The sequence below is a fragment of the Camelus dromedarius genome, chromosome 21, assembly GCF_036321535.1.
Source record: "Camelus dromedarius isolate mCamDro1 chromosome 21, mCamDro1.pat, whole genome shotgun sequence".
NCBI lineage: Eukaryota > Metazoa > Chordata > Mammalia > Artiodactyla > Camelidae > Camelus > Camelus dromedarius.
Window position 1 is genome coordinate 17516672 of NC_087456.1, and position 25454 is coordinate 17542125.

Here is a 25454-nt window from a genome sequence, read left to right on the forward strand (position 1 = left end):
CAACATAGCCTAAAATACAGAATTTGAAGCACTGCAGAATTATTTTTACATATGACAATTTGGACAATATCACAGGCTCTAAGTTCAGATATTTCTAAGATGTTTTACAGTGTGCATAGCAACACTGACCCTCAGTACAGTTTCACATTCTTTTAAATCATATTTCAAAAGCTAAGAATTTTTATTTTCTTTTTCTAGTCAAGAAATTATAATTATATTGAGTAGAATTGTCATAATGTCACTTCAATTAGGAAAATCAAAAAAAGTATTTTTTTTTACTACCTACCCCATGTAACCATTTTAGTATGTTACCACTGACAGAAAGATCCTGGTCACCGTCTTAGATAGGATAGAAAACAGTAAATGGGCATCTTATGAGAATCTGAATGTATAATCCTGAATCGCAATGTGGCTTTAGGCTCAATAAGGTGAAATACAGAACAGGAACTTGGTGAAACATCAGAATTACAAAGAGTATAGTGAGCAACACCAAAATCTTTACATCAAGTATTGGCCTTGCATGTACTCCTGATAATAATCCAGTAGAGTCTAGCTGCCCTCTGGAAGCCTGCACACACTACCTACTTGTGTACAGACTATTTCTCACAGTTAGACTAGTTGTGGTAAAAAAAAAAAAAAAAAAACAGGCTGGGAATTAAAAGTGTTGGATTCTCATCCTATCCCTGCCATCATCTATGTGACCAGGGCAGGTTATTCCATCTCTTGGCCTTAGCTCCCTAAACTGAATAACCCTTCTATTAAATTCTGTGACTTAATTATTTAATATACTGCTATTTAGTATGAAGAAAGCTAAAATCACATACCTTAATTTGCCCTAGGAAATTTCATTAAGCAATTCAAGGTACTTTTTGGACATAGAAATCTGCATGTCTATTAAATTCTATATTCAAAGAAGCAGAAAACAAAATGCATCTGTAAAGAGATGTATATATATACATATATATAGCATCTTACAGCTGTTTCTTAGACTTGCTGAAATATCGTATTTGGTTTGCATCTCAAATAAGGCCCTCGTGTCAAACATTGAGGAACAAAACGAGATCACTCATGTATTAAGAGCTAGACAACTAGTACAGAAGGAGGAGTTACCAAGAGTGCCACGCTACATGGTAACACACAACTTACGTTAAGACAAGAGAACAGAAACGTTTTTAATGTACTTAAATAGACACGAGGTGAGAAAACAAGCAATGTGGCAGAAGAAATTTGATCAGAGTACACATCACAGAATGTAGCACAAAGGAAATGTGAGCGGAAGAGGCAGAGCCATAAGGAACAATAGATAACACTGGGTAGACTTAAATCAAAAGACAGTAGTTTTAAAATACTTGGCGACAAGTCCCTGAACTGCCAAACAAAGCTTGAAGTATAGAAAGGAGGAGGACAGGAGTAATATGGAAAATGTCACGTATTCTTTCAGAATCATGACTGTATGTTATCGATCCTCAGCCTCCATCCATTCCTACCACAGATATGATCATCATCACTATACCCACAGACCAGGAGAGAGATGGAAATGTGAATGGAGTAGAGAGAAGCAGCAGTGAAGAGGAACAAACAGTGAAAAAAATAACATGTGCCAAGTACCACTAATTTTGGGTCCTGTGGGCTATACTGTGATAGAAGTAAGAATTTAAAAAAGATGGCATACCAACTTCCCCTTCACTCTTCACTCAAGACTAAGGGCTCATTTGATGACTGACAAAAATGAATCTTTGAGTCTTAACAGCTAGTTTCCCCTCGCCTGGCCTTTGCAGCCACACCCACACATGAGGCTGATTATGAAGTAATGAGACCATGTTTACAGGATAGGCGCAAACATCTGTCTTAGTACTCTTTGGTCACACATGTTTTCTCACTGGCTACTGTTCTGAATATGAAGTATATAAACAGGCAAATATGCCAGAAACAGTTAACTCTGGTGGGGAGAAAGCAGCTTTTGTAATTATTACAATCCATGACAGCTAATTACTCTACTTAAATGATATTACAGCACCTTATGAGATAATGCTCATAACCAGTTAAATGTCTATAGCTTAGTTTCACCCAGATGTGCTTAGTGACTCTCACGAATCCATCTTCTTCCACTGAAATAAATTAAGGATTAGTTTTCACCTGCCCCAGCCATAAACAGATTTAACTTAAAAAAATACAAGACATTTCAATTTAAGTAGGAAAAAGGATAAAATCGATTATTTCATTTAGTTCTGAAAGGATTAATGAAGGATATACTGCTTTTCTTCACACTCATAAGAACTTTCCATTCTGTGAGGATATTTTAAAGTTAAGTATGTTTTTAGAAGCACAGTATTAATTCCTATTATTTAAGCCAGATAAATATTCCTAATCTAATTTTGACACACAAATCCAGATACCTCATCAACTAGAAAATCAAAATATCCAAATTGGTTCAATGTATTTCTAATTTTGAAATCACTATTTTGCTCCAGGACCTTAATTAGAAGTGCGTATAACTTTGGAATTTTCCATTTACTAAGATAAATTTTTTAGGGGACAAAAACCCCCTCTATAGCATAACTTTTCTGTTGAATATTTGGGAATTAACACATACTTAAATTTTTAAAAAAGGAGTTAAATCCAAAACATAAAAGAAATATGCTAATATTATTAGAGGTCTGGATCCAATTTACCTGAAGACGAGCCATGCGCTGAGGTCATACTTTTGACCTTGGAGTCTGATAGTCGAGAGATACTGTTAGCTCTAATTCTAGGAGAAAATTTATCTGAAGGTAATAATCTGGCTCCACTTCTAATGATGGCTTCTGTGGTCCGTGAAGAGGCACTACTTCTAGAGATGGTTGCTTCAGAGTCACTGCGAGCCGATAATGAGCCAAGCCTTGTTCTGCGAGGCTGAGCCAACAAGTCAATCCTAGAGATGTTACGTCTTCCTGTGGGAGGTTTTGATGTTGAACTTGTTGTGGACACTTCAGAAGCGACAGACGCTTTGTCAGCATCAGCAAGTTCACTGTCCGAAGCTTCACCAAGTCGGGCTCTGCGTAAGAGGGAAGTCCTGGTGGGTCGTGGCCTTGGAAGAGTGGTTGATTTACTGGATGAACCAAGTGCTCCAGGAGAAGTCTTGGATTTAGTTACTTTACTTCCTTCCAGTTTGGAATGTGCATGTTCGTCGGTTGAGGTAAGTGGAGTCCTTCCATGAGATTTACAAGAGTAAGTTTCCTGATCAGATGACATAACATCCGAGATGGCTGAGTGGGGTACACTAGAGGTTTGGTCATCATCCGTTAGATCCACGGAAGGCTGCCTCATCCTCCCACTGGACTGCACAAATTTACGACCCTCTGCCCTAGAACCTATGTCTGTGGAACGACTTTTTGTTTTCTTTTCAATTTTCTCCCTAGCACCGGAAGATGATGACTTCGTGACATCTTTGGAAGGAGAACCTGTGGAACACCTATCTTTATAAAGACTAGTGAAACTCTTTCGCTTTTGGGTTGACTTTCTTTCTGTCTCTCCAGTAACCAGACTGATTGTACTAGCTGTGTCCACGTCAGATTCTGGGGAAATAGAGTTGTCCCTGTTATAACTGGGAGTATCCGGGCCTTCATCAGCTTTATTATCCTCACGCAGTTTAGCTTCTAGAAAAGCCATTACTGCTTCTGTGTCTTTTAGGATTAGGGTTGTGTCCATACTAGAATCAGTATCCACAGAGTCGCTTCTTTCTCGTAACCTGCTGGCAGTGGTTAATGCTAAAGAAGGGGGCGTAGACGAAGTCTGTTTGTTTATATGGGGGATGAGTTCGATGGGGATGTTGGGGCTAGGTTTTTCTATGGTGAAGCTTCCTTGCCGCACTAATGACTTGGAGGATTCCTTCTTGTCTCCTCCCTTTGAAGTCTGACTTTTCAGAATTTCCTCAGCTTTTCTTCGCTTGCCCTCATGTTGAACTACTCTTTCTCCTTTACTTGCAGAATGTCCTGGAATTTTTTCTTGAGGCTGTGACTCTTGTTTAAAAGATTCCTCCCTACATCTATCCATCTGACCTGAAACATTTTTGGAAGAAGATACTTTAGTCGGCGTCCATGGTGTCTGCTCCTTTTGTTCTTGTTGCTGGATTTTAGTTAATGCCAGCTTTACCAGAGAAACTTCCTTATCAGTTTCACTTTTCTCCTTTCCAGAGTAAGAGCTGCCTAAGTGAAGCAGGGCTTTATTATCTCCACCAGTTTTGAGAGCCTCGCCGTTTCCTGCCCTGTTCATTTTACTCAGGGCTCTGTCAGCATCTTGTTTATCTTTTTGGTGTATCTGTGCAGGTGCTTCTTTCTCCTGAAGTTCTGTGTCTTGTTTCTCTCCTATCTCTGACCTCTGTGACAGAGCCTTTGCTCTGGAGCTCTCAAGAGACTTCTCTTCGTTGGGAAGCTGGGGAAGGGTTCGCCTCCTTCTCTCTCCCTGACTCACCAAGGAAGGGGCGGGGCCAGTGCTTCTCACTGAAATGCCAGATTCACTGATATCTGCATCTATAAAATAAAACCACAAAGAAAAAACTAGTTGGGACAAAAAGTAAAAATAAAAAGAATATCATATTTCCTTAGATTTGGAAGTATAAGTTAAGAAATGGCTTAAGTATAAAGTAAAACTTGGAATAAATAAGCCAACACTGTGGCAGAGTAGTTTAAAAAGAAAATAACAATGCCAAAATGCACATATAGGTAGGTTATTAATAGGAGAGTCAAGAAAGCAGACTGTATGAGATGAAGGTTAGGGTCATCTGATCTTAAAGCTACATCAGTTGCTCTATTTTTCTTTTAATGTATTTTATGGTAGAGAAGTTCAGTGTTCATTCTTGCTTTTGTGACTTATCCCATCTGTGAAGTTTTGCTCAAAAAGAAATGGACTCTACCTAGTGTATATAGAATTGCACAAATAATGCCTAATAAATAAATTGATTTGCTAGACTTTAAAATACACAGTAAAGAATAATAATATACCTAGTTTTTAATAAAAGCATTATTACCTACTCAAAGAATGACAAGTTTGGATTTCCTAAGTAAAAAGGAAAATGCAGAACCTTAAGCAGTTTTTCTTAAAAAACAAAAAAAAAACAAAACTACTTAAAAGATTTTTTACAATTGTAAGTCTAGAAAAAGGTGACAGGACTTGTCATAATTCTACAAACTGAGAGATTTTTAAATTATGACCTTCTGGTATATTAAGGCCTCATATAGAAATACACAATCACTTTCTCTTTTTCAAACTGAGAAGCCAATGAGAAAATATATAACTTTGATATTTCCATGTGAGAGAAAGCAAAATCCTTAAGGAGGATTTTCCTGACACCTATAAATACAATGCATTTTTGAGAAAAGGGATATTTTTTAGGAAAAAATATAAATTAATGTACAAAGCATTTTAATCTTTTGGGGATAAGTTGGAAAAAATACTAGATATAGCTTCTGTGGGTCTTTTCTTCCCTTTTTAATTCTAAAATTTTAGCATTTAAATTTCATAGCAATACTATGGTTATAATGTAGGCAAAAACCTCGTAAGTTACTGATATTACTTGAATTTCACAATTAATTATATTATTTTTGTTATGTCTTATCTACTTAGTGCTATTTGAAACACTAAACCATAGTAGCTATTTTATTTTTTTGTATTTTTCTAGCATTTCTCATACTGTGCTGGCTCCTAACACATATCCAATGAATATTTAACAAGAACATTTTAGGATATAAGTAGGTTTATCAGCTTATCTAAGTAAGTTCACTTAGAACATGGTGAAACAGGAATGGGACAATGAAGGCCAAGTGGTCTATTAATTTTTATAACAAGGGTAGAATTTTCCTTTCCACAGTTAATAATAATTTTATAACAGATTCTTTTGTAAATTTACCCATCCTCTCTGATTTCTTTGTTTCCCAAACAGTAATCAGTTTATGTGAACCAATCAGCAAATTACTCTCTTTTCAAAGATTTTTGGTAATACTAAAAGCTACTTCTAGTTTTTAGGATAAATTATATAGCTTTTTTAGTACACTGCTGTGTACTTTGCTTAAATACTTGCTGACTAATGTTTACAAAACTCCTAAACCAAATTTCTGGGATGCCACAAGTCAAAGACAAAGTAAATTTCTATTTCCATTTCCAATGATAAAACAATTAAGAATACAGATAAAAGCTACATACAAATTCTCCTTGAGATTTTATTTTTAATTAAGAATGTAATTAACTGAATCTACTAATAAATTCGTAAAAGGCATATAATTTTGTGTTTTCTTAAGGAAACTTTACATTTTAGTTCACAGAAATATAATGAAAAGGTAATAAAAATCACATTACATAGTTTTACAAAAGATATATTAAGTAAATTAAATAGGTATTAAGTAAATTCTTTTTTACTGAATGTATAGCAGAAAGTGGCATTTAAATATTTGTTGTATTCATAAATGGGATAGTTTGGAACTGTTAGTCTTTTTACATTTTCATTGATATATGCCTATTTGTGTGTGTATGTATCTATTTATATGTTTCATCTACAGATTATCTCTTCATCTTCAGTTAGGGTGATATGTTTCATATCTTCAGTTAAGGTTATAATTAGTGAAAATAAAATCATATATATAGTATGAGCTTGAGAATATGTGAGTATATTTATTTAGGTTTAATTTACTTCTCACTATACAGATTTAACTTACAGTATCTTAAAAACTCATGGACAAGTCAACAAAAAAAAAGAAAGAAAGAAAGAAAGAAGGAAAGAAAATACCATTCTCTAAAGGAACAGGTACAGACAACTCCACTATCCTTTCTTCTTGATCATGCCTTGTATGATTGGCAGCCAAACTAGCCCATTGTGAAACCCAGCGTTTGCTTCCAGATGAAGATGTGCCCTCCTAAAGGAGAAACATAAGGGAATGAAATGATATAGTCTGGTCAAGTCTGATTCTCATGTTCAGAGAATTCACGTTAATCATTAAATTACATTTAATCCATTATACAAAACATTTAAACCTCCCATTGCTATATTACCATTTATTAAATTTCCTCATATATAATATGAAGATTTTCTAGGTACCCCTTTAACTACAACATTGCTACTGTGAATGTAGAAGAATTCTCTCTACTTAAATACTAACAATGGTACTAAAACAAACTCTTAGAGCTTAAAATGTATTGCTGCTAAATAAACTCAGGTGTACTATTAAAGCTTTGTGGCTACCACAGTAAAGTTAGCTCTACTCTATTTCACAGAACAGAATCTAAAGACCTATTCCTAAGTTGTTTTCCAGCCCTCTAAATGTTTCTATGAATCAGATTGGTTCCAGACTCTCAAGGAATATTAAATCTACCAGGTCATGTCTTCAGGGATTTCAGAACCAACTCCAAAGCTTTATGCTTCTTTCTACAACACTAATATTTCCAGAAGCTAGAAATCATTCAAACTTTAAGAATTTCTGTGTAACCAGAGTGAACCTAGACCTGCCTCTGTGTAGATCTGTCCTTAAGGCAAGTGCTTAGTCAAGTGAGAAATAGAATTTAATTCATGATATGGTTCCACAGATTTATGGATGCATATTGGTAATTCTTAAGACCAGATCCATAAGGCATTTAATATAGAAGATCTAGAGAGTATAAAAAAAATGTTTCCTCACTAAAAATCTAAGCCAAGGCTTAGTAGTACTGAACCTGTAATGACAACAAAGGAATGGAAAGCTATGATGAAATTTCATTCTGAATTATTCAAAAAATTTATCAAAATGACAGGCTAGAAACTGATAAATATTTCATACAGGCTACATACCACATGATTTCAAGAATAATAGGTTCAAAGAGTAAGTTGTATACATAGTAACATACATACAGTGAAGCCTGCTGAATCCTTGAATTCCCTTAAAGATTTCTGGGAGCTGCCCACAGTCCTGAGACTGAAGGAAGTATCGGAGCCATTCACTTCATGCTAAGAATACTCACAATAGGGTGTGTTTCAGTGACACACATTAATGTAGAACCATTCGGTGAAGACTGTTCTAATGGCTTGTTAAGGTGACCCCTTCAAGGGCAGGTACCTACTCGGGCTACACAGAAATTTACTTGGCAGGGGTCGAGGGGACAGAGAAGAGAACAGGCAGTCTTACAAGTTCACAGCCACCTGCACCCTTTGGAGACGTATCAGAATACCAAAACATTACTTCAAATAAATATCACTTGCTTTTCAGTAAGTAAATTAAGCATCTTGTAAAACAGAAATCAGAATAAAAATTCTCTAAGATCAAGGAGGGAAAAAGAACTCTAAAATACAACTTGTTTTGTTCTGACAGTTTTAGGAAATAGCAGACCATAAGGGGACAACATCAATATTAATGGGCAAATTTACAAGTGTATTTACTTGTTCAGGAAAAATATTTTACTTACATTTCACACAAATATAACACTTCTTATGTTGTTTTATTTATACCTTAAGATTTTTTATATTTATATCTATTTACTATTTATATAATTTAAATTAACATCTTTCGTGAGAGTATAGAATAAAAAGTAAGAGAATGAGTTAAGAAATCAAGGGTCCTTAAGGTTCAAATTCTGGCTCCACAGAAACTAGTTTTAAGACCTCGATCAAGTTAATTTCTACATACTTCAGTTTCATTATCTGTAAAATGGTACACTGAAAGCTTCCACTGAATGTTAGCTCTTACTAGTTGAAGAAATTATAATTAATTAATACTTATTGGTAACTAACAGAGAAAAAAATGTGACAATGAGTGTGTATATGTCCATGTATGACTGAAAAATTGTGCTGAACACTGGAATTTGACACAACATTGTAAAATGATTATAAATCAATAAAAAATGTTAAAAAAATTACAAGCAAAAAAAATACTTCTTAGTTATACACATTTTTTACATTTCCTTCTGACATTTTATCAGTGTAGAATGATAAAATGAAATTCTAGTATCATTTCCAATAAGGGAATAAACATTTGTTGAATGCATAAATCTCAGACAGTAACTATGCTGGGTGCTTTATGTGTGCTTCAATATACTCCCTGTAAATAGATTTTATCAAAATTACCATTCTACAGATGAGAAAACTGAAGATATGAGAGAGGAAGTGACTGACTCAAAGGCACTCTTAGATATGGAATTTCTGGGATTTACACTCAGGTCTTAGAAGCTCTACTGTACCATGCTGACTTCATGGCTATTGGAAACAAGCCACCTTTAATTAATTTCACATTTTTCTAGTTACATCCTGGGCTGTACTATTAGGGCACTTATTTGGGTTTATAAGTTGTATCTATAAGGTATAACCTTGCACATGTTTCCTGGCATGATAGATCTTCCCGTTCTAAATACATGACCTCCTGGAAAGCAGAAGCAGTGTATTTTTCCTATTTTATCTCATAATGCCAATTAGAGCAGTGAGCATACAGCTCATTAACTGCTTACTGAAATTTAACATTTTCCCTCACTGACAAAAGAATATTAATTCAAAAGTATTTTATAAGAGGACATATCAGTTACTTAAGGTAATATACAGTTGACCCTTGAACAAAGGTGGGAGGTGGGGGGAATGGAGGTGCCAACCCACTGTGCAGGCAAAAAATCCATGTATAACTTTACAGTCGGCCCTCTGTACCCATGGTTCCTCATCCTTGGAGTCAACGAACCTTGGATTGTGTACTCCTGTAGCATGTTATCTGGTGAAAGAAATCTGTGTGTGAAATGGAGTTGCGCAGTTCAAACCTGTGTTGTTCAAGGGTCGGTTGTAATTACAAATGATAAAAATTAATCATTTTGTGCATGTAAAAAAAATATGAGGAAGAGATATATACCTCTGAGCTGTGAAATCCAGACGTACTCAGTGGTTTTCTTCCTTCCATGACGACTGCAGCAGAACTGAGAGCCCAGTCTTTCACCAGGTCTTTTTCATTGATAATAGGCCTGTTATAATCCTGATTGTCATCTACTCCAAATACCTAAGAGAAAATTATTTTATAAATGAAAAGTCTGAGCACCAGATTAATGTGACTCTTATTAGTAACTTCAGAGGTAAATAACAATATTTTAAATTAATTCCAATAGCTATTTTCAAAAATGAGGGAAACTTGTTTAATGACAGGGTAATATCCAATAGGACTAACAGCTAAAGAAGAAAACAGGGCAGTGACAGCTTATGTAAATGCAACTATCCTTTTTTGTTATTTAGCAAATGCACTATTTGATAATAAATAAGAGATATTCAGGATTTACGTCTCTTAGGCAAGTGGTGTTGGGAAAGCGGGGCAGTCGCATGGTAAATCAGTGAGGTTAGAATACTCCCTCAGACACATGAACAAAAACAAACTCAAAATGGCTTAAAGACTAAAACATGACACAGGACACCATAAATCTCCCAGAAGAGTAAATAGGCAAAAGCTTCTCTGACATAAATTGTAGCAATTTTTTCCTAGGTCAGCCTACCAAGGCAATAGGAATAAAAGCAAAAATAAACAAATGGGACCTAATTATACTTAGAAGCTTTTGCACAGTAAAGGAACCCATACATAAACAAAATGAAATGACAGTCTACAAACTGGGAGAAAATATTTGCAAATGATGTGACTGACAAGGACTTAACTTCCAGAATATACAAACTGCTCACACAACTCAATAACAAAAAACAGCCCAATTCAAAAATGGGCAGAAGACTCAGACAGACATTTCTCCAATGAAGACACACAGATGGCCAACAGGCACATGAAAAGATGCTCAATATCATTATTAAAGAAATGCAAACCAGAACTACAATTAGGTATCACCTCACACTGGTCAGAATGGCTATCATAAAAAAGACTACAAATGATAAATGCAGGAGAGGGTGTGGAGAAAAGGGAACCCTCGTATGCTGTGGGTAAGAATGTAATTTGGTGCAGCCATTATGGAGAACAGTATGGAGATTCCTTAAAAAACTAAAAATAAAGTTACTATGTGATCCAGCAATCCTACTCCTGGGCATATATCTGAAGAAAACTATAATTTGAAAAGATACATGCATCCCAATGTTCATAGCAGCACTATTTACAATAGCCAAGACGTGGAAGCAACCTAAATGTCCACTGACAGATGACTGGAAAAAGAAGATGCGGTGTATATATCTACAATGGAATACTACTCAGCCATAAAAAAGAATGAAATCATGCCATTTGCAGCAACATGGATGGACCTAGAGATTATCATACTAAGTGAAGTAAGTCAGAATAAGAAAAATATCATATGATGTTACTTATATGTAGCATCTAAAAAAGTGACACAAATGAACTTTTTTACAAAACAGAAACAGACTCACAGACATAGAAAACAAACATGGTTACCAAAGGGGAAAGGGGAGTGTGGAGGGGGTAATTAAGATTTGGGGATTAGCAGATACCAACTACCATATACAAAATAGATAAACAACAAGGTCCTACTATATAACACAGGGAACTATATTCAATAGCTTGCAATAACCTATAGTGAAAAAGAATATATATATGTATAACTAAATCACTGTGCTCTACACCAGAAACTAACACAACATTGTAAATCAACTATACTTCAACAAAAAAGATGTTAATAATGTTAAACATTATAATAATGCCAATACTTGGGAAAGAGTACCAAACCACTTCAGCTTGTTTTCAGCTTGTCTCTTTGCTCTGTTATTTTTGAGAAGCATGTTGGAAGCTTAAGGGTATAACTTGTTTTATGTTTTTCCTTCCCTAACAAACATTTTACATTTACATATGAGTTACATTTATAAAATTTTCTAAGGTACCAAATAACAGATTTTATTGTATGATCTTTGAATAGAATATAACATAACTCTCACACTTTATTTTCCTAAAAATCACTTCAAGGCCTCTGAATTGCTGATTCCTGGGTCTACGCACACAGATCAGCATTTTCAGTAAGGAGGATGTCTACGGTTAACACTTCTGAAATATTCTAAACACAGAGATCATCAATCAATCATATGCCTTTAAGACCAGGACTTGAGTCTTTTTCATTTATTGGCACATAATAGGCCCTGATATTGTTAAACAGACTGGAAAAAGGATATAACTAAATAAACTTTACTGTTTTACTCTTAAGCCTACTATGTTCCTAATGCTTATTATTTGTAGGTATTAGTTGTGGCTCTAATTATTACAATGAAGAATAATCATGTGACTTTGAATTAGCACTAATTTAGAACATAACCAAAGAGCCTTCATTTTCTAAAAAAAAGAAAAAAACCCTTAGGTTAAACTATTTTCCAGAAAACTTTTTAATAATACAGTACACTTATCTGATAAATCCTGAAGTCCACATTTAGTAAAGTAGATACCAGATTTTCAAATTCACTAAACTTGGAAATGTTACCACTAGATGGCATTAGTTAACATTTAATTCAAATATAACTGTATAGTTTGTAAGAATTATAATACTCAGTTGAGCCACCACATTATCTTTGTTTTAAGAGCAAACTGCATATTATTAACTTTAAATTAAATATGAATTTTGGGGGTTGTTTGGGGGGGGTGATGATCAGGTCTTTATTTATTTATTTATTTTAATGCAGGTAGTGAGGACTGAACCCAGGACCTTGAGCAAGCGAAGTATGCGCTCTACCACTGAGCTATACTCTCCTCCCTCAAATATGAATTTTAATAATACAAGGAAGCACAGTGTATTCAAGGGAAAAAATAAACCTGCTTCATTTTGCTAAGCATTAGAATTAGTTAAACAAGAAGAGCACTAAAACATACTAAGTATACTTTTCTGTGTGCCTTGCCTTCAATCCCACTTGTAAAGAAAGAAATTAGACCTAAGTTATTTGAGACTATCTTAAAGTAAAATTTTAAAATTATATCTAACTCAAGTCACTGAACTCCAGGTTTATTGAAGTTTATTTCCTTCTTTGTATAATTATTAGGAAAAAATTCTAACTCAAGTTTGGTAGTAAAAGATTAAAAAAAAAGCGTATGTGATTACTTGCATGTTGTTTCTCTCTGGCATGTTAATTTAACCTTCGGTTAATTTCTGATTTGATGATATTTAATTCTAATCCATACTCAAAATGGACTGCCAGAACTTGATTCCCTCAAACATCTAAGCACGAGTGGTTTCAAATAAGATACATTAAATCTCTCCAAATCACTTCTGATGCTATTTTGAAATGATAACAAAAGACACACACTCAGAGAACTGATGTTTTTAGGGAAGGGGACTGGAGTTGTACAGAACTACTGAGTACTCAGATGACTTTCTACGGATTCCTTTTACAGCTTTAGAGATAGCTATCCATGTATCTGTCAGAGAAGTAACTATTTTCCAAACAAGTGATAGGGCCTGAAGTACTGCTGTATGGGTAAAGGAGCCTTCAAAGTCCATGCCTGTATTTTTGATCGTGTTTTGAAATCTTAATGGCAGTAATGACTAGCTCAGCCTGAAATCCAAACTGTCACTTTCATGTCTAGGTACAAAAAATCCACAACTTTCCGGTAATAACAAAGAAGACAGAGACAGCCAGGCTATCTGTGTACTTTAAAGCTACAATAATTTTCACATCTAAAAAAGTACATATTTATAGATACTAGCTACTATATAAAATAAACAATGAGGTCCTACTATATAGCACAGGGAACTATATTCAATACCTTGTAATGGCCTACAATGAAAAAGAATATGAAAAGAAATATATGTATGTATAAATGAATCACTATGCTGTACACCAGAAATTAGCACATTATAAATCGACTATACTTCAATAAAAATGTTGTGAAGTACATATAACTTGACATACAATACTTAAACAGAACGTGAGTGCTCCTCAACGCAGAGACCAAGTTTGCTAGATTTTCTCATCTTTTCTTTCTAGACTTTGTCCTGAGGTGATTCCACCCATATCCAATATAACGTATTTGTAATCAACTTTCAGATTTAAAATTTGGACCAAACTGCTAGAAAAAAGAGTTCAGAATGGGGATGGGATAGACATTTTATATTTCATCATGGTATACATTAAACACATGTACAGGCATGTTCATAGAACATAATTTGCAATCACCAAAAGGTAGAAACAACTCAAATGTCCATCAATGGATGAATGGATAAATAAAATGCTGCATATCCACATAAGGGTATATTATTCAGTCATAAAAAGGAATGACGTACTGATGCATGCAACAGCATAGATGAACCTTTAAAAGATTATCCTAAGTGAAGCAGCCAGTCACAAAAGGCCACATATTATGATTTCATTTATATGAAATGACCAGAATAAGCAAACCTATAGATGCAGAAAGTGGATTAGCGGTTGGTTGCCAGGGAGCTGTGGGAGGGGGAGAATCAGAAGTGACTGCTTAACAGGTATGGGACTTCTTGTTAGGGTGATGAAAATGTCCAGGAATTAGACTGTGCTGATGATCGCACAACACCGTGAATGTCCAGGAATTAGACAGTGCTGATGGTCGCACAATGCTTTAAATGGCTAAAATGGGGACTGTTAGATGAATTTTACCTTAGTTTTTTAAAAAAAGTCACCATTCCAGCCTTGGCTTCTTCCTTTTCACATTTTCTGGGTAAAACATGCTCTCAAATCATTGTCCCCTCCCAGGATCTGTCCTATATCCTTGATCCCTCCCATTCCTTATGAGTCTTATGGTCACAATCTCTTCCATCACTGATTAGCATTCTTTTCCTATTAGTTCCTCCTTTTGTATATTCAAATTACACTCTGGTCTAACCTAATGTTTCTATAGTTAAAATGTCCCCTTTCTCTCTCTCCTCTTTATGGCTTATTTCATTGTCATGCATTCCTTTCTTTCATCCCTAAAATCTGGCCACTCATCAAGGACCATCTTAACCCCTTCTTTGCCAAGGAGATTTTTAAGCACTAAATAGTTAGGTGGGTACTGCTGGAAACTCTAAAGATACTTCTAGTTTTCTATTAATCAAGGCAATTCCCCTATAACTTATACATTGCTTCTGACACAACCTATATTCTCATGCAGTTTTCATATTTCTTATTACAAATATAAGCTTATAAAACATACAAGGTTTTAAACTACACATTTTAACAAGTTATTTTGGAATCAAAATATAAACTAGTTTCAGCATGTAAAATATAGAAAAACTGTGGAGGACTAGCTGGATTTACACAATTGATAATAAATTCACTGAAATAAATTAACTAATCTATAAGTAACTACATACAAATGTTGATAAAAATGAAAAAGCATGTCACAAAATTTTCCTTCTCATTCATTCATTTATGCAAAAGATATTTATCGGGTGGCTGCTACATGCCAGGCACTGTTCTAGGCACAAGAAATACAGAAGTGATCAAGATAAATAAGATCATTCTAGAAAGGACAGAGAGAAAATAAACTAGCTAGCGGTAAGTTCTATAAAGAAAATAAAATGTGGTAATAAGAGGGGAATGCCGAGGTATTTTAGATAGGGTGCTCAGAGAGTGTCTCTGAAAGTGAATTATGAGAAGGAGGTATGCCTGCAAAAACAAAACAAAACAAAACCAAAAACCACACAAAGAAGAGCTCATTAGCCTAGGGCACAGTAAGTGGAAAACCCCTCAAGAGCAGAAAAATTAAAAAGATTTCATACACTAATAGAGAAAGGAAAAGAGGGGGCAGCGCAAACCTATTAAATGTTAAGCTCTTGACTGAAAAAAGGTGAGGGTTACCCTAGGAAGCTCTGGAAATGAACACAGCAGGATAGGGTTTCCTATACCTATGAAGGACGTGGGGGTGCTAAGAAGGGGAGAGGAGCATCCATCGGAGTGACCAAAAGTGAATCCTCCTGATAGAAAATTTTTTTAAAAAATTGCTCAGTGAAGAGATGGCAAAAAAAGATCAGTATAAGAGGAAGAAAAATCAAGCTGTCAGAATTTACCGTTAAGAACCACTATTTGCTTTAGCCCATTAACTCAGATTATTTCTGGATTGACAGAAAGTTGAAAAATTTTAAGCCAAAATCCAAATGCAATCTCTGTTATCAAGGTCTTCTCTCACCACTCAAGGCTCTTATTTGATCTTTTATGTTTTAGTTCCCATACATCTGATTTGATGTTCCAGTGGACTTTGAACATGCTGCCTTCCTCTGTGTTCTATCTGGCACTGTCTATTTATATTTTGACTCTGGTTTATCATAGTTCCCTGGCTCTGACTTGGACCTAATCTAAAATCTGGCTGTGAACAGCACAGTTTGGAATATCTCTATTCCAAACTGCTTACACCTTGATCCAAGGCCTCAGCACTGACTCGCTTTGGGCTGACTGACTGCTCGAGATGCTCCTCATTCCGCGCTTCATTCCCACAAAATCAGCACTGATAGACACAAGGCCCCATGAAGGGAGAGAATATGCTAATAAGAGGTATCTGGAGAATCAAAATTCAGGACAGAAGTATCTGGAAGAACTGGTCTATGATGATATGAAATTTATGGAGAGAAGAAACACTTTTTTCCCAAAAGACAGAGCCTCAAGCCCTCTATAATGATCATTTTCTTTGTTTGTTTTAATATTTAGCTTTCTGTTTTCACTACAAGTCTTTCTCACTTAGCTTGAAAGGCTAGGAAGTAGCCCTGACAACACCCTCCTCTTCCCTCAGCAGTGCTTGGGTGAAGGAGTGGGGAAAAGAAACCGGTGCTATGATGGGTTCTCTAGGTGTCACAGGGAAGTCTAAGGAAGGAAGTCTAGGGGAAATTAGCATTGCTATGGGAGATAATTACCTTTAATCCAGGTAGTTAACAGCACTTTCTTATTATAGCGCATCTCCATGTAAGCTTAGATGTAAAACTTAAGAGGTCTTTATAAATAACAGACATTTGTGTTAATGCTATAAAAGGGAAATTCTGGGACAAAGCATAAAATAAGTTTATCTACTGACAAACACACAGCACAAAAATACAAACCAAAATGCTGTAATCCCATAATTTAGGGTTTAGGGGAGGGGATATCTCAGTACGTTTTAACTGTAACCAGCACAGAAAAAGATAATGGCGTTTTAATATAGTCATCTTTTTAGAGATCCTGTTTAAACAGGGTGCAACTTCTCCTGAGTTAAGATGCAAATATATGTTCTGCCTATCTCCTCTAGACCCAGGAAGACAATGTATTTTTGGAAAAAACTGAAAAGGCATTCTAGGGCTTAACACACCTAACATCAGTGCATCATGTGATAATGCTGCTTACTCCTTTTTGACTCTGTTTTTGTTTCCAAGACGCTATTTTCTTTTGGCTTTTCTTACTCCTCTGTTTGATCCTCTTCTGTTCATTCTTATTCCTTTGTCCACCCATGTTGGTGTTGCTAAGAATTTCATACTTTGTCTCCTCTCATGCTATACATTCTTTCCAGGTGATCTCGTCTATTATCTTGCATTCAGCTACTCTCTTAATTCCAAAATCTGTATTCCAGCCCAGATCTCTTATCTAAGATCCAGACATTTATATCCAACTGACTACTGGACATGTCAGCAGCTTTTTAACTGCCTTCTCTGCTTCCAGCCTTTCCAATTTTCAATCCATTCTTCACATTTATGAGAGTTATTTGATCCTCTCTGCTATACTTAAACGTTTCAGCATTAAAAAATCTAAAGTCCTTAGTACGTTACGAGGGGCCTGCAACATCTAGTTCCATCTCATCTCTCTAAAAGTGACTGTGGTCGTCTGAACAAGACTTTCACTTCCTGTGCTTTTAAACAGGTTGGTCCATATTTTCAGAAAACCCTACTTGACCATGCCTGTTATGAGATTAATTCCACATTTCAAAATGAGCTCAGTTAGCAATTAAATTCAGTGTTTATTGAGGATATTTTATATGCTGGGCACTAGGTTCCTGCAGTCATAGAGTTTATATTCTTGTGTGTGTGTGTGTGTTATGGGGGAGAGGGGAGGCAAATAAATAAAAAGGAAACTATCAAATGGTGATATTTGTGTGACTCTTGTTTTTGCCTAGACTTAAGGCCTTAGCTTTGTTTTCTGGCTTATACAAACTAAAAATGAATTATCCACTCAGTCACATTCTGATATTACTCCTTTAAATGAATCTTGCTTTAAAATCCTGGTCTTCCCTATCATAATGTGACCATATAATCTGTCATTGAAACTGGGACTCTTTTTGAAAATGAAAAAAAGATGTTTACGATGATTACAGACAGCAAGTACACACCAGGCTTTGTGGTGCTCCTCTCTGTCCCGCAGTTTACTGACGAGGCTCACCTGCAATAAAGACTCCTTTCCCGGCTTTCCGCAGTTCTGGCCCCTGCACTCTAACTTCCACCTGAGCTCAGATCTGCCCATTTCAATACTGAGGAACTTGCCAGCATTTATCAATACCTAGCGTAAAGATCCATCTGTGGAAACTCCTAATAAGGGTAATAACATAGCTAACTAACATTTATGGACCTTTCATTATAAGACAGGCATTGTAATAAACCTTTTGTGTTAATATTTTATTTAATTCTGTTCATAACCTAGTGAAATTTCCTCCATTTTATTGAAAAAATAAACACAGGCTTAAAGAGGTTAGTTTACTCAAGGGCATAGATCTAATACATGCAAAGTTTGTACTTAACCTCAGACCTATCTTCCTGCCTGTGTTGATGTTCTTAAATACTGTAACATAATCCCTCACTGTAAGATAGTCTTTTAATAGAGAAAACATCAAAAACTATGAATGAAATATACATAAGTCAAAGGTATAATAGGATAAAATGCATATTAATCTGAATTTTAAAACTTCTTAGCATTCTTTTTTTCAAAACCTATCCTTCTATTTTCTATTTGACAGTATTTTAAATAGCAGTATACTTGTTCTCAATAACCAGAGGAAAAATTATAAACTTTAAAGTAATCTGAAAGAAATGTCATTATTGATTCCCAATGATGAAAATAATTCTAAATCACCGAGAGTCATTTTCTATTGCTAACACTGTGTCTTTAAATTTCCTTTAATATAATCAGAAAAATCACTTTATCTGTTTCTTAATTGCTTTATTTCTCTAACAATTATTATAACATTGCTCACATAACATCTATTTCCTAAACTAATGGGTCTTGAAAAGTTTGGAGTTGTACACCCCAACAGTAAAAAATTTTGAGCATATGCTCCTCAGTAAATGTATGTTTAGAAATTATATACATATACCAAGCAACAGACTGCATACACTACAGAACACACTCCTAAATGGAAATGAAAACCATGAAATCAAAAGTAAATATAAATCCTAATAATTTTACTCCTTGAAAGACCCTGAAAGACCACACTGTGAACTCATTATCTGAACCAGTGCATCTCAAATGTTACCGGGCACACGCATTTTGCTTTTAAAGCAGATTCTGGTTCTGAATGTTTAAGATGGGCCTGAGATTCTATATTTCTAACAAGTTCACATGCTAAATAACAAGAACTAAACAAGAGATTAATGTTTAGCAAAATTTATGTTGCTGTTTCCCAGGGGATAAAACATACAGCCAATTCGAAAGTCTACTTTCTATTACTGGGAGCCAGATTGAGAAAAACTACTTTTTATACCATACAACAATCATCATATACATTAACCAATAACATCAAAGAACAAATCTGAAATGTAAATAATCATCATGACTAGGTATACACTTGGCTAAACTCAAGAGTATCATAAACACGCTGAGTTTGTTTTCATATACTTCTTTTCTGTCACCACAGACAGCGGTGAATAAAAATTAAGAGAAGAAAATAAGGACAAAGAACAAAATTGAGTAAAACATACGTATTTTCATGTGCTTCCAAAATGAAATTAGTAGGCAGGAACCTTTGTTTAACTATTATCAGCTAACGTTTATGTTTATATTGACAGAGTCATAGCAATCTGGGTTTGTTTGATTTTTAGTTTTAAATAAATGCAAAGTGAAAATGGCCAAAGTATAACATTTTAAAAGTCTATCCTAAAATTATACAACTTTATAAGGTCCAAATAGCTTATATGTACAGGACTTTATGCTATGAACTCAGGTATATTCAGAATATATGCAGAATAAAATCAGATTGCATTTTGATCTTATTGTTAGTCTTGCAGTTCCCTAGCAAAATCCTGAAGTTTCAATACCACTGACTACATGAGAAAACTTTGTCTCTCTCCAATAATTTCCAACAGTCAAATACACCACGAGAAAACTAGTATCATACCCAAATTTCAATTATTTACCTTGTCAATCATTTTTCTTGCTTCCACTTCCTCACTGTTGGGATTCTCTAACTCAATGGTATAAGTACCCTTGTCACTTTGGTCATCATCATTATCCTTTTCAGAAGCAGCAGAAGTAGCTTGATTTTTTAACATTTTATCCATCTCCTGGCTTGGTCTGTGCCCAAGACTCCCTGAACTTCTTAATAATGCAGTTTGTAGGAAGGGGATTGACACCGATGGCTCCTCTGATTTCTGTTTTAACAACTTCCCATGTGGAACACCATGCCCCCCTCTGTGGTGCGCAGAGCTAGTCTGTAAAGACAAAGAAACCACTTTGGCATCTGCTGTTGGAGATTTTGTCTTTGTTTTTTCAAGTTTTGTATGTGATGCTGAATAAGTAGTTTCCTGACACAAGATGCCCGTACTCTGAGTAAAAGAATATGACCTTCTTTTTCTGGGATTGTCTTCATCAAAGAATGCAATCATAAAAGCAGTTTGACTTACAACAGCTTGGTCTTGATGCTTTTCAGGAGCCTGGGCCTTCTGTAGCTTTTTCTGTTCTGAATGGTGGCGCCTTAAGTGTTCCTCAAGAGTTGCACGTTTGCTACAGCGCCTGTGAGCCCCTGCGTTTTCTGAGTCGCTTTGTGTACCATCATCATGTTTATTTCCTGGACACAAAAAAGAAACCGCATAATAGAAAAGGAAAAAAATCCCATGTAGAAAATTAGAAGCGTATACAAAAGTGCCATTTGTTTTGTTCCCCTCCCCCTTTTCAATCCAAAGTCATATGTTCTTTTCAGTAACAGGCTCTGCAAACTTCCCTCAACTGCAGTGCTTACATTCAAATTTTATCAACCAACAATGACTCCTTTATAAACAACTGAATAGGATTACTTTTCTTTCTGCAAATTTTAACTTTATAATGATTCATCAATGCCTTAACAGGTAAGCAATGCTATATCATCTGTGATAGTCTGTATTTACAACACTGACCATTAATCCTGCCTTCAAACCTCATACAAAATCAAAATTTTAAGCAATCAAAATTTTGTCTTTCTTACTAGAGAGACAGACAGAAAAAAAGTGTGATTCCCACTGAAATACTTATCGTTACATAGGAAAAGGGAATAGAAATGCCACTAAAAAGGTGATGAATCTTAACTTTCAGTGATTGTTCAATACTTCCAAAAGTATAGCATACATTCCCTTTTTAATAAAAAGATGCATACTTGTAGTTTCCACCAATTAATACAAAATTCTTTATAAGCGTTTTTCTAGCTCTGATAATTTTTGAAATTTTGCATGTGTGCTCATTTAACTGGTGGCTTTGAAGAGTTAAATAAAGCATGCTAAGAGGCCTAGCATGGAAAAGTGTAGTTACGAAATCCTACATTAATCAACCTGGACAAATGGCATGGTGCTAAATTTAACGAGATAAAATGTGTCTTCTCCATCAAGCATATAAAGTTAAGTTAGAATACTGTACTTGAATTTGTACAGCTCCCAAAAGAGGTTTTTGTTACCTTCATAGCTTTGTCAGGGATTAAATGTGAAACTTTATAAAAATTACTTGATTTTTCACTGATTTAGAATTTTCATTACCTAAATAATAAGAACATTAGAAAAAACAAGCAAATGACAATTATTATATTATTATAGCATGAATTTAATGGAAAGCCAAGAGTTACTCTATGTATGTTTTTAGACTGAATCACAAATGAGAACTTAAATGACAGTTTTAGAAGAAAGCTATAAATGAATCTAGTCAGCCAGGTGTATTCCAATAATTTTAGGACTAAATCTGAGTTTTAAATTTTTCTGGGTTACAAATTTCAATCTGAATACCTGCTGAATAATGTGGTATTAAACAAGATGATGATCAGAATTGAATGACGTTGGGGCTAGGGAGGGAAAAGGACGTATGTCCAAGGAAAAGTTTTGTTTTAATACTCATGGGCTTGTCTCTAATGAATGCAGAGGTTACCAATTGGTGCTAGTGACTTAACACAAGAGCACTGGCTATAAAAATGTGGTACATAAAGGGCGTCAGAAGACTCAGAAGAGAGTGGAGCACACAGAAAAGTGTGACGTTTTGGGAAGGTAACAGGCAAGCTAAGCAAAGGGAGTGAATAAGACCAAAATGAAGGGGTTCTGGGAGCACTTCTTGCAGAGTGACAGTGATTAATATTATAAACATCAGATACAACAGCAAATCTGAAAATCCTTTTTCAAATTAGAAACTATTTAAAATGTAATCTGAAAAGAAAAAAAAACAGGTGTTTAATTAATGGAATTCCTGTCTCAGTAATTAAACTAGGAATCAGGTATCACAGAAAGAATGCAAAACCAAAAACCTTACTAGTTCAAATATAAAACTCACTAAAAACATGACATTGCACAACCTATTTCATGTTACACTGGCTGCACTGAAAAGGAACCCAGTTTGTGAGAGCTGTAAATAAATGAACTCCCATATTTCCTAAGTAATAAGACCAAGTAGCTCGTATCACACACATCTACAATACGGAAACACCACCTTTACAAAATTTAGCTCTTGTACCAACATATAAAATTTGGCACTTATCTGGTGTCAGGTCCTTTCAGTATCCTTTCTTTAAGTTATAGGTTAAAATTCCGTTTGGATTAGCCATTTTCTTTTTTGAAAAATTATTATTCATTTTGCATTTCTCAGTGTTAACACAAGACAAGACATCTGATCAGAACTCCAATTTCTCTTTTTACTCAACAAAAACAATCACTAGGAACTGGTCTCACTGAGTTTCCTTCTTTCTTTATCTATCATTAATCAGGCATAAATATGCTGGAGTTCTTTTAGCATTTTTTAGAATAGGTTAACTGTACCCAGTCAGTAGCTGTGGCCAAAAGAAGCTACAACTTTCCTGAAGGGTAAAAGTGTATGGGCTTTGTAAACATTATTTTCTTCACTCTCCCAAAGTGCATGCACTCTATGCTTGCAGGAGCAGAGGTATTTTGTTTTGTTTTGCCTACTTTCAAGTTTTTGACTGATCGAAGCAGTTACTGAAAGTCTAATTATTATAAAATTGTTATGATTTGCTATATGTAAATTAATTAATTAATTAATTAAATTATTTATTTATTTACTTTTGTAAATTTATTTAGACTCTAGGTATATACTCTGGGATGTACTAAATTGTGGAAAATTTTTACCTAATATGTCATTTGTAAATATGTCTGAGGAAATAAAATGGATCTATCTTGGATCAAAAATGAGTTACATTCAAAAAAACATTTTCTTGGATGGTCCATAAAATGGCCTGATGGCAAATCCAAAAACAGAGTTCTAAGCAATGGCAACATATTAGGATGTATGCCTACCTCTAAATAACTTTGAGGGATAACAGTAATTTGATTGTATAATTTCTGATAAGGTTTTTAAATATCTAATCACTAATGTACAGATTTAGGTCAGAATCCCAGGGCATAAAGTACAGGGTCTTGTAAATGATAGTGAAGTCATTCATTGTTTATTCAAATTACTGAGCACCTATCACATACTCAAGTCCCAGGTAAAGCATTAGACATATAAGGTAAGTAATATATAATCTCCGACCTCAATGAGTTTTTTTTTTTAACTCTAACTTTTTGTATAGTAACAGAATGGTCAGATTAACATACAATCATTCCCTTATAGATAGCTTGTTAAATAAAATTAAGATAGAGTAACATAAATCTTTATTCAGTAAATTCTAAATTAAATTTAATTAGCAAAACCAATGGAAAAAAATTGATCTGCTGATACCTTGATATACAGGTATAAAGATTTTACTAACTGTGGCCGTGTTATACTAATAAAACATTTATAGTAACTATTTCACAAATAAACATTCAATTGTAATTTTCATAAAAAGTCTTACTAGTGAAAAAATTCTTATTTCAATTAATTCGTAGTATCTCTAAACAAAAAAAATTTTGTTTCATAAGCAACCTAATAACAGGTTGAAATACTGTGCATTATATTACCAAAGCAGAACTTTTAGCCCATTATCCAATAGCTTAAAATTTCTTTCAAAATTGAAATACTGCCATTCTAAAGGAAACACACAATAGAGAAGAATAGAGTTGACCATATCTTTTCTTTGAGTCAAGAAAATGATGAGAATTGTCTTCTAGGGAGCTCCCTGATGAACTGAATGAATCTTTTACTTCCATAGGAAAAAGAAATATATTTAATGGCTTAAATACAAATACACAAAATCAATCTGGTTTTGGCAAGAAAATGAAGGCAGACTGTTTTGAATGAGTAAGTTGGATGTGGGCAGTATGGCTTGCTTTTGATAAACCTTTGAAAAAGCCGAAGTTTTCTATTTCTATCATATAATTATTTATCTAATAGTAGTAACTGAAGACCGAACTTTATCATAAAATAGGAAGTTCTGAAATGATTAATTCACTTTACCTTTCAACCTCTTCAAGTAAACTGGAACATCACTTTTAATACTTTTCGAATCCTCTTCTGTTCTTTCCCATACCATTTGAGGAGGGTTGTTCTGTGCTAGCCAGTCCGCTACTTTGTTTTCTGGTGCCATCATTCCAGTTTGAATCCCCGGCAGGTCTTGAGTTCCAGGAGAAGACTTCTTTGACTTATGGCGCTGATCAGAAGTAAATTTTGTCACATGATCTCTAATAGTTACTTTCCCTGGGGTACTGTCATCAAATTCAATGGTAAATGAAGCATGCCCTGCACCTGTTGTATGGGAACTTGGTGTGTCTTTTGTTGGGATTTCATGAATAGTGCTCTCTGTTATTTGTGATGGTTGCTGAAATTCTTTAGTAGGGATTTCAAAATAACTTGGTTCCCTACAGAAAGGAAAAAGTACTTCTTCATTTGCAGCTGCAGGTTGTTCTTCAACTTGCTTGGCATCTATGCTGCACCCTAATAAGAAAAATAAGAGAAAATTCAAAATATTTGGGAGTTTCTAGCACTTGATGGCTGTTTGTATTATTCCATGAGAATCAGAAGGCAGATCATAGTCTGGATGAAAAACAATGGCAAATGTCACAGAGAAGAAATAATTTTGATTATAAACATGGCATTCAGTTACCAATAGAAGATGCAGAAAAAGCAGCAGCAATGGCAAAGGATAGCAAAGCAGTTAAAGAGATGGACCTTGCATGGGTAGGTCCATAATTTTTCCAACTTAGATCCAGAAATCATCTAAGTATGAAAGAACTGAAATCAAATGGAGATGGAGATGGATGCTCAATGTATATACCTAGAGAGACAGAAAAAATAT

General features: G+C 34.8%; 1 protein-coding gene across 11 annotated transcripts in view; it reads right to left on the reverse strand.

Moving 5' to 3' along the window:
* Window positions 1–25454, reverse strand: part of CEP170 (centrosomal protein 170) — a 100734-nt gene that overhangs the window by 27098 nt on the left and 48182 nt on the right. For 8 of the 11 annotated variants that reach the window (XM_064477216.1, XM_064477219.1, XM_064477218.1 and 5 more), the window contains 6 exons: window positions 24617–25093; window positions 20683–20846; window positions 20197–20490; window positions 9825–9968; window positions 6758–6884; window positions 2673–4508 (listed from right to left, as the gene is read on the reverse strand). In XM_064477216.1, coding sequence (XP_064333286.1) covers window positions 2673–4508; window positions 6758–6884; window positions 9825–9968; window positions 20197–20490; window positions 20683–20846; window positions 24617–25093 — 3042 coding nt within the window. The remainder of the gene's footprint in view (window positions 1–2672; window positions 4509–6757; window positions 6885–9824; window positions 9969–20196; window positions 20491–20682; window positions 20847–24616; window positions 25094–25454) is intronic. The other 3 variants (XM_064477224.1, XM_064477223.1, XM_064477221.1) reach the window with 1 other exon arrangement.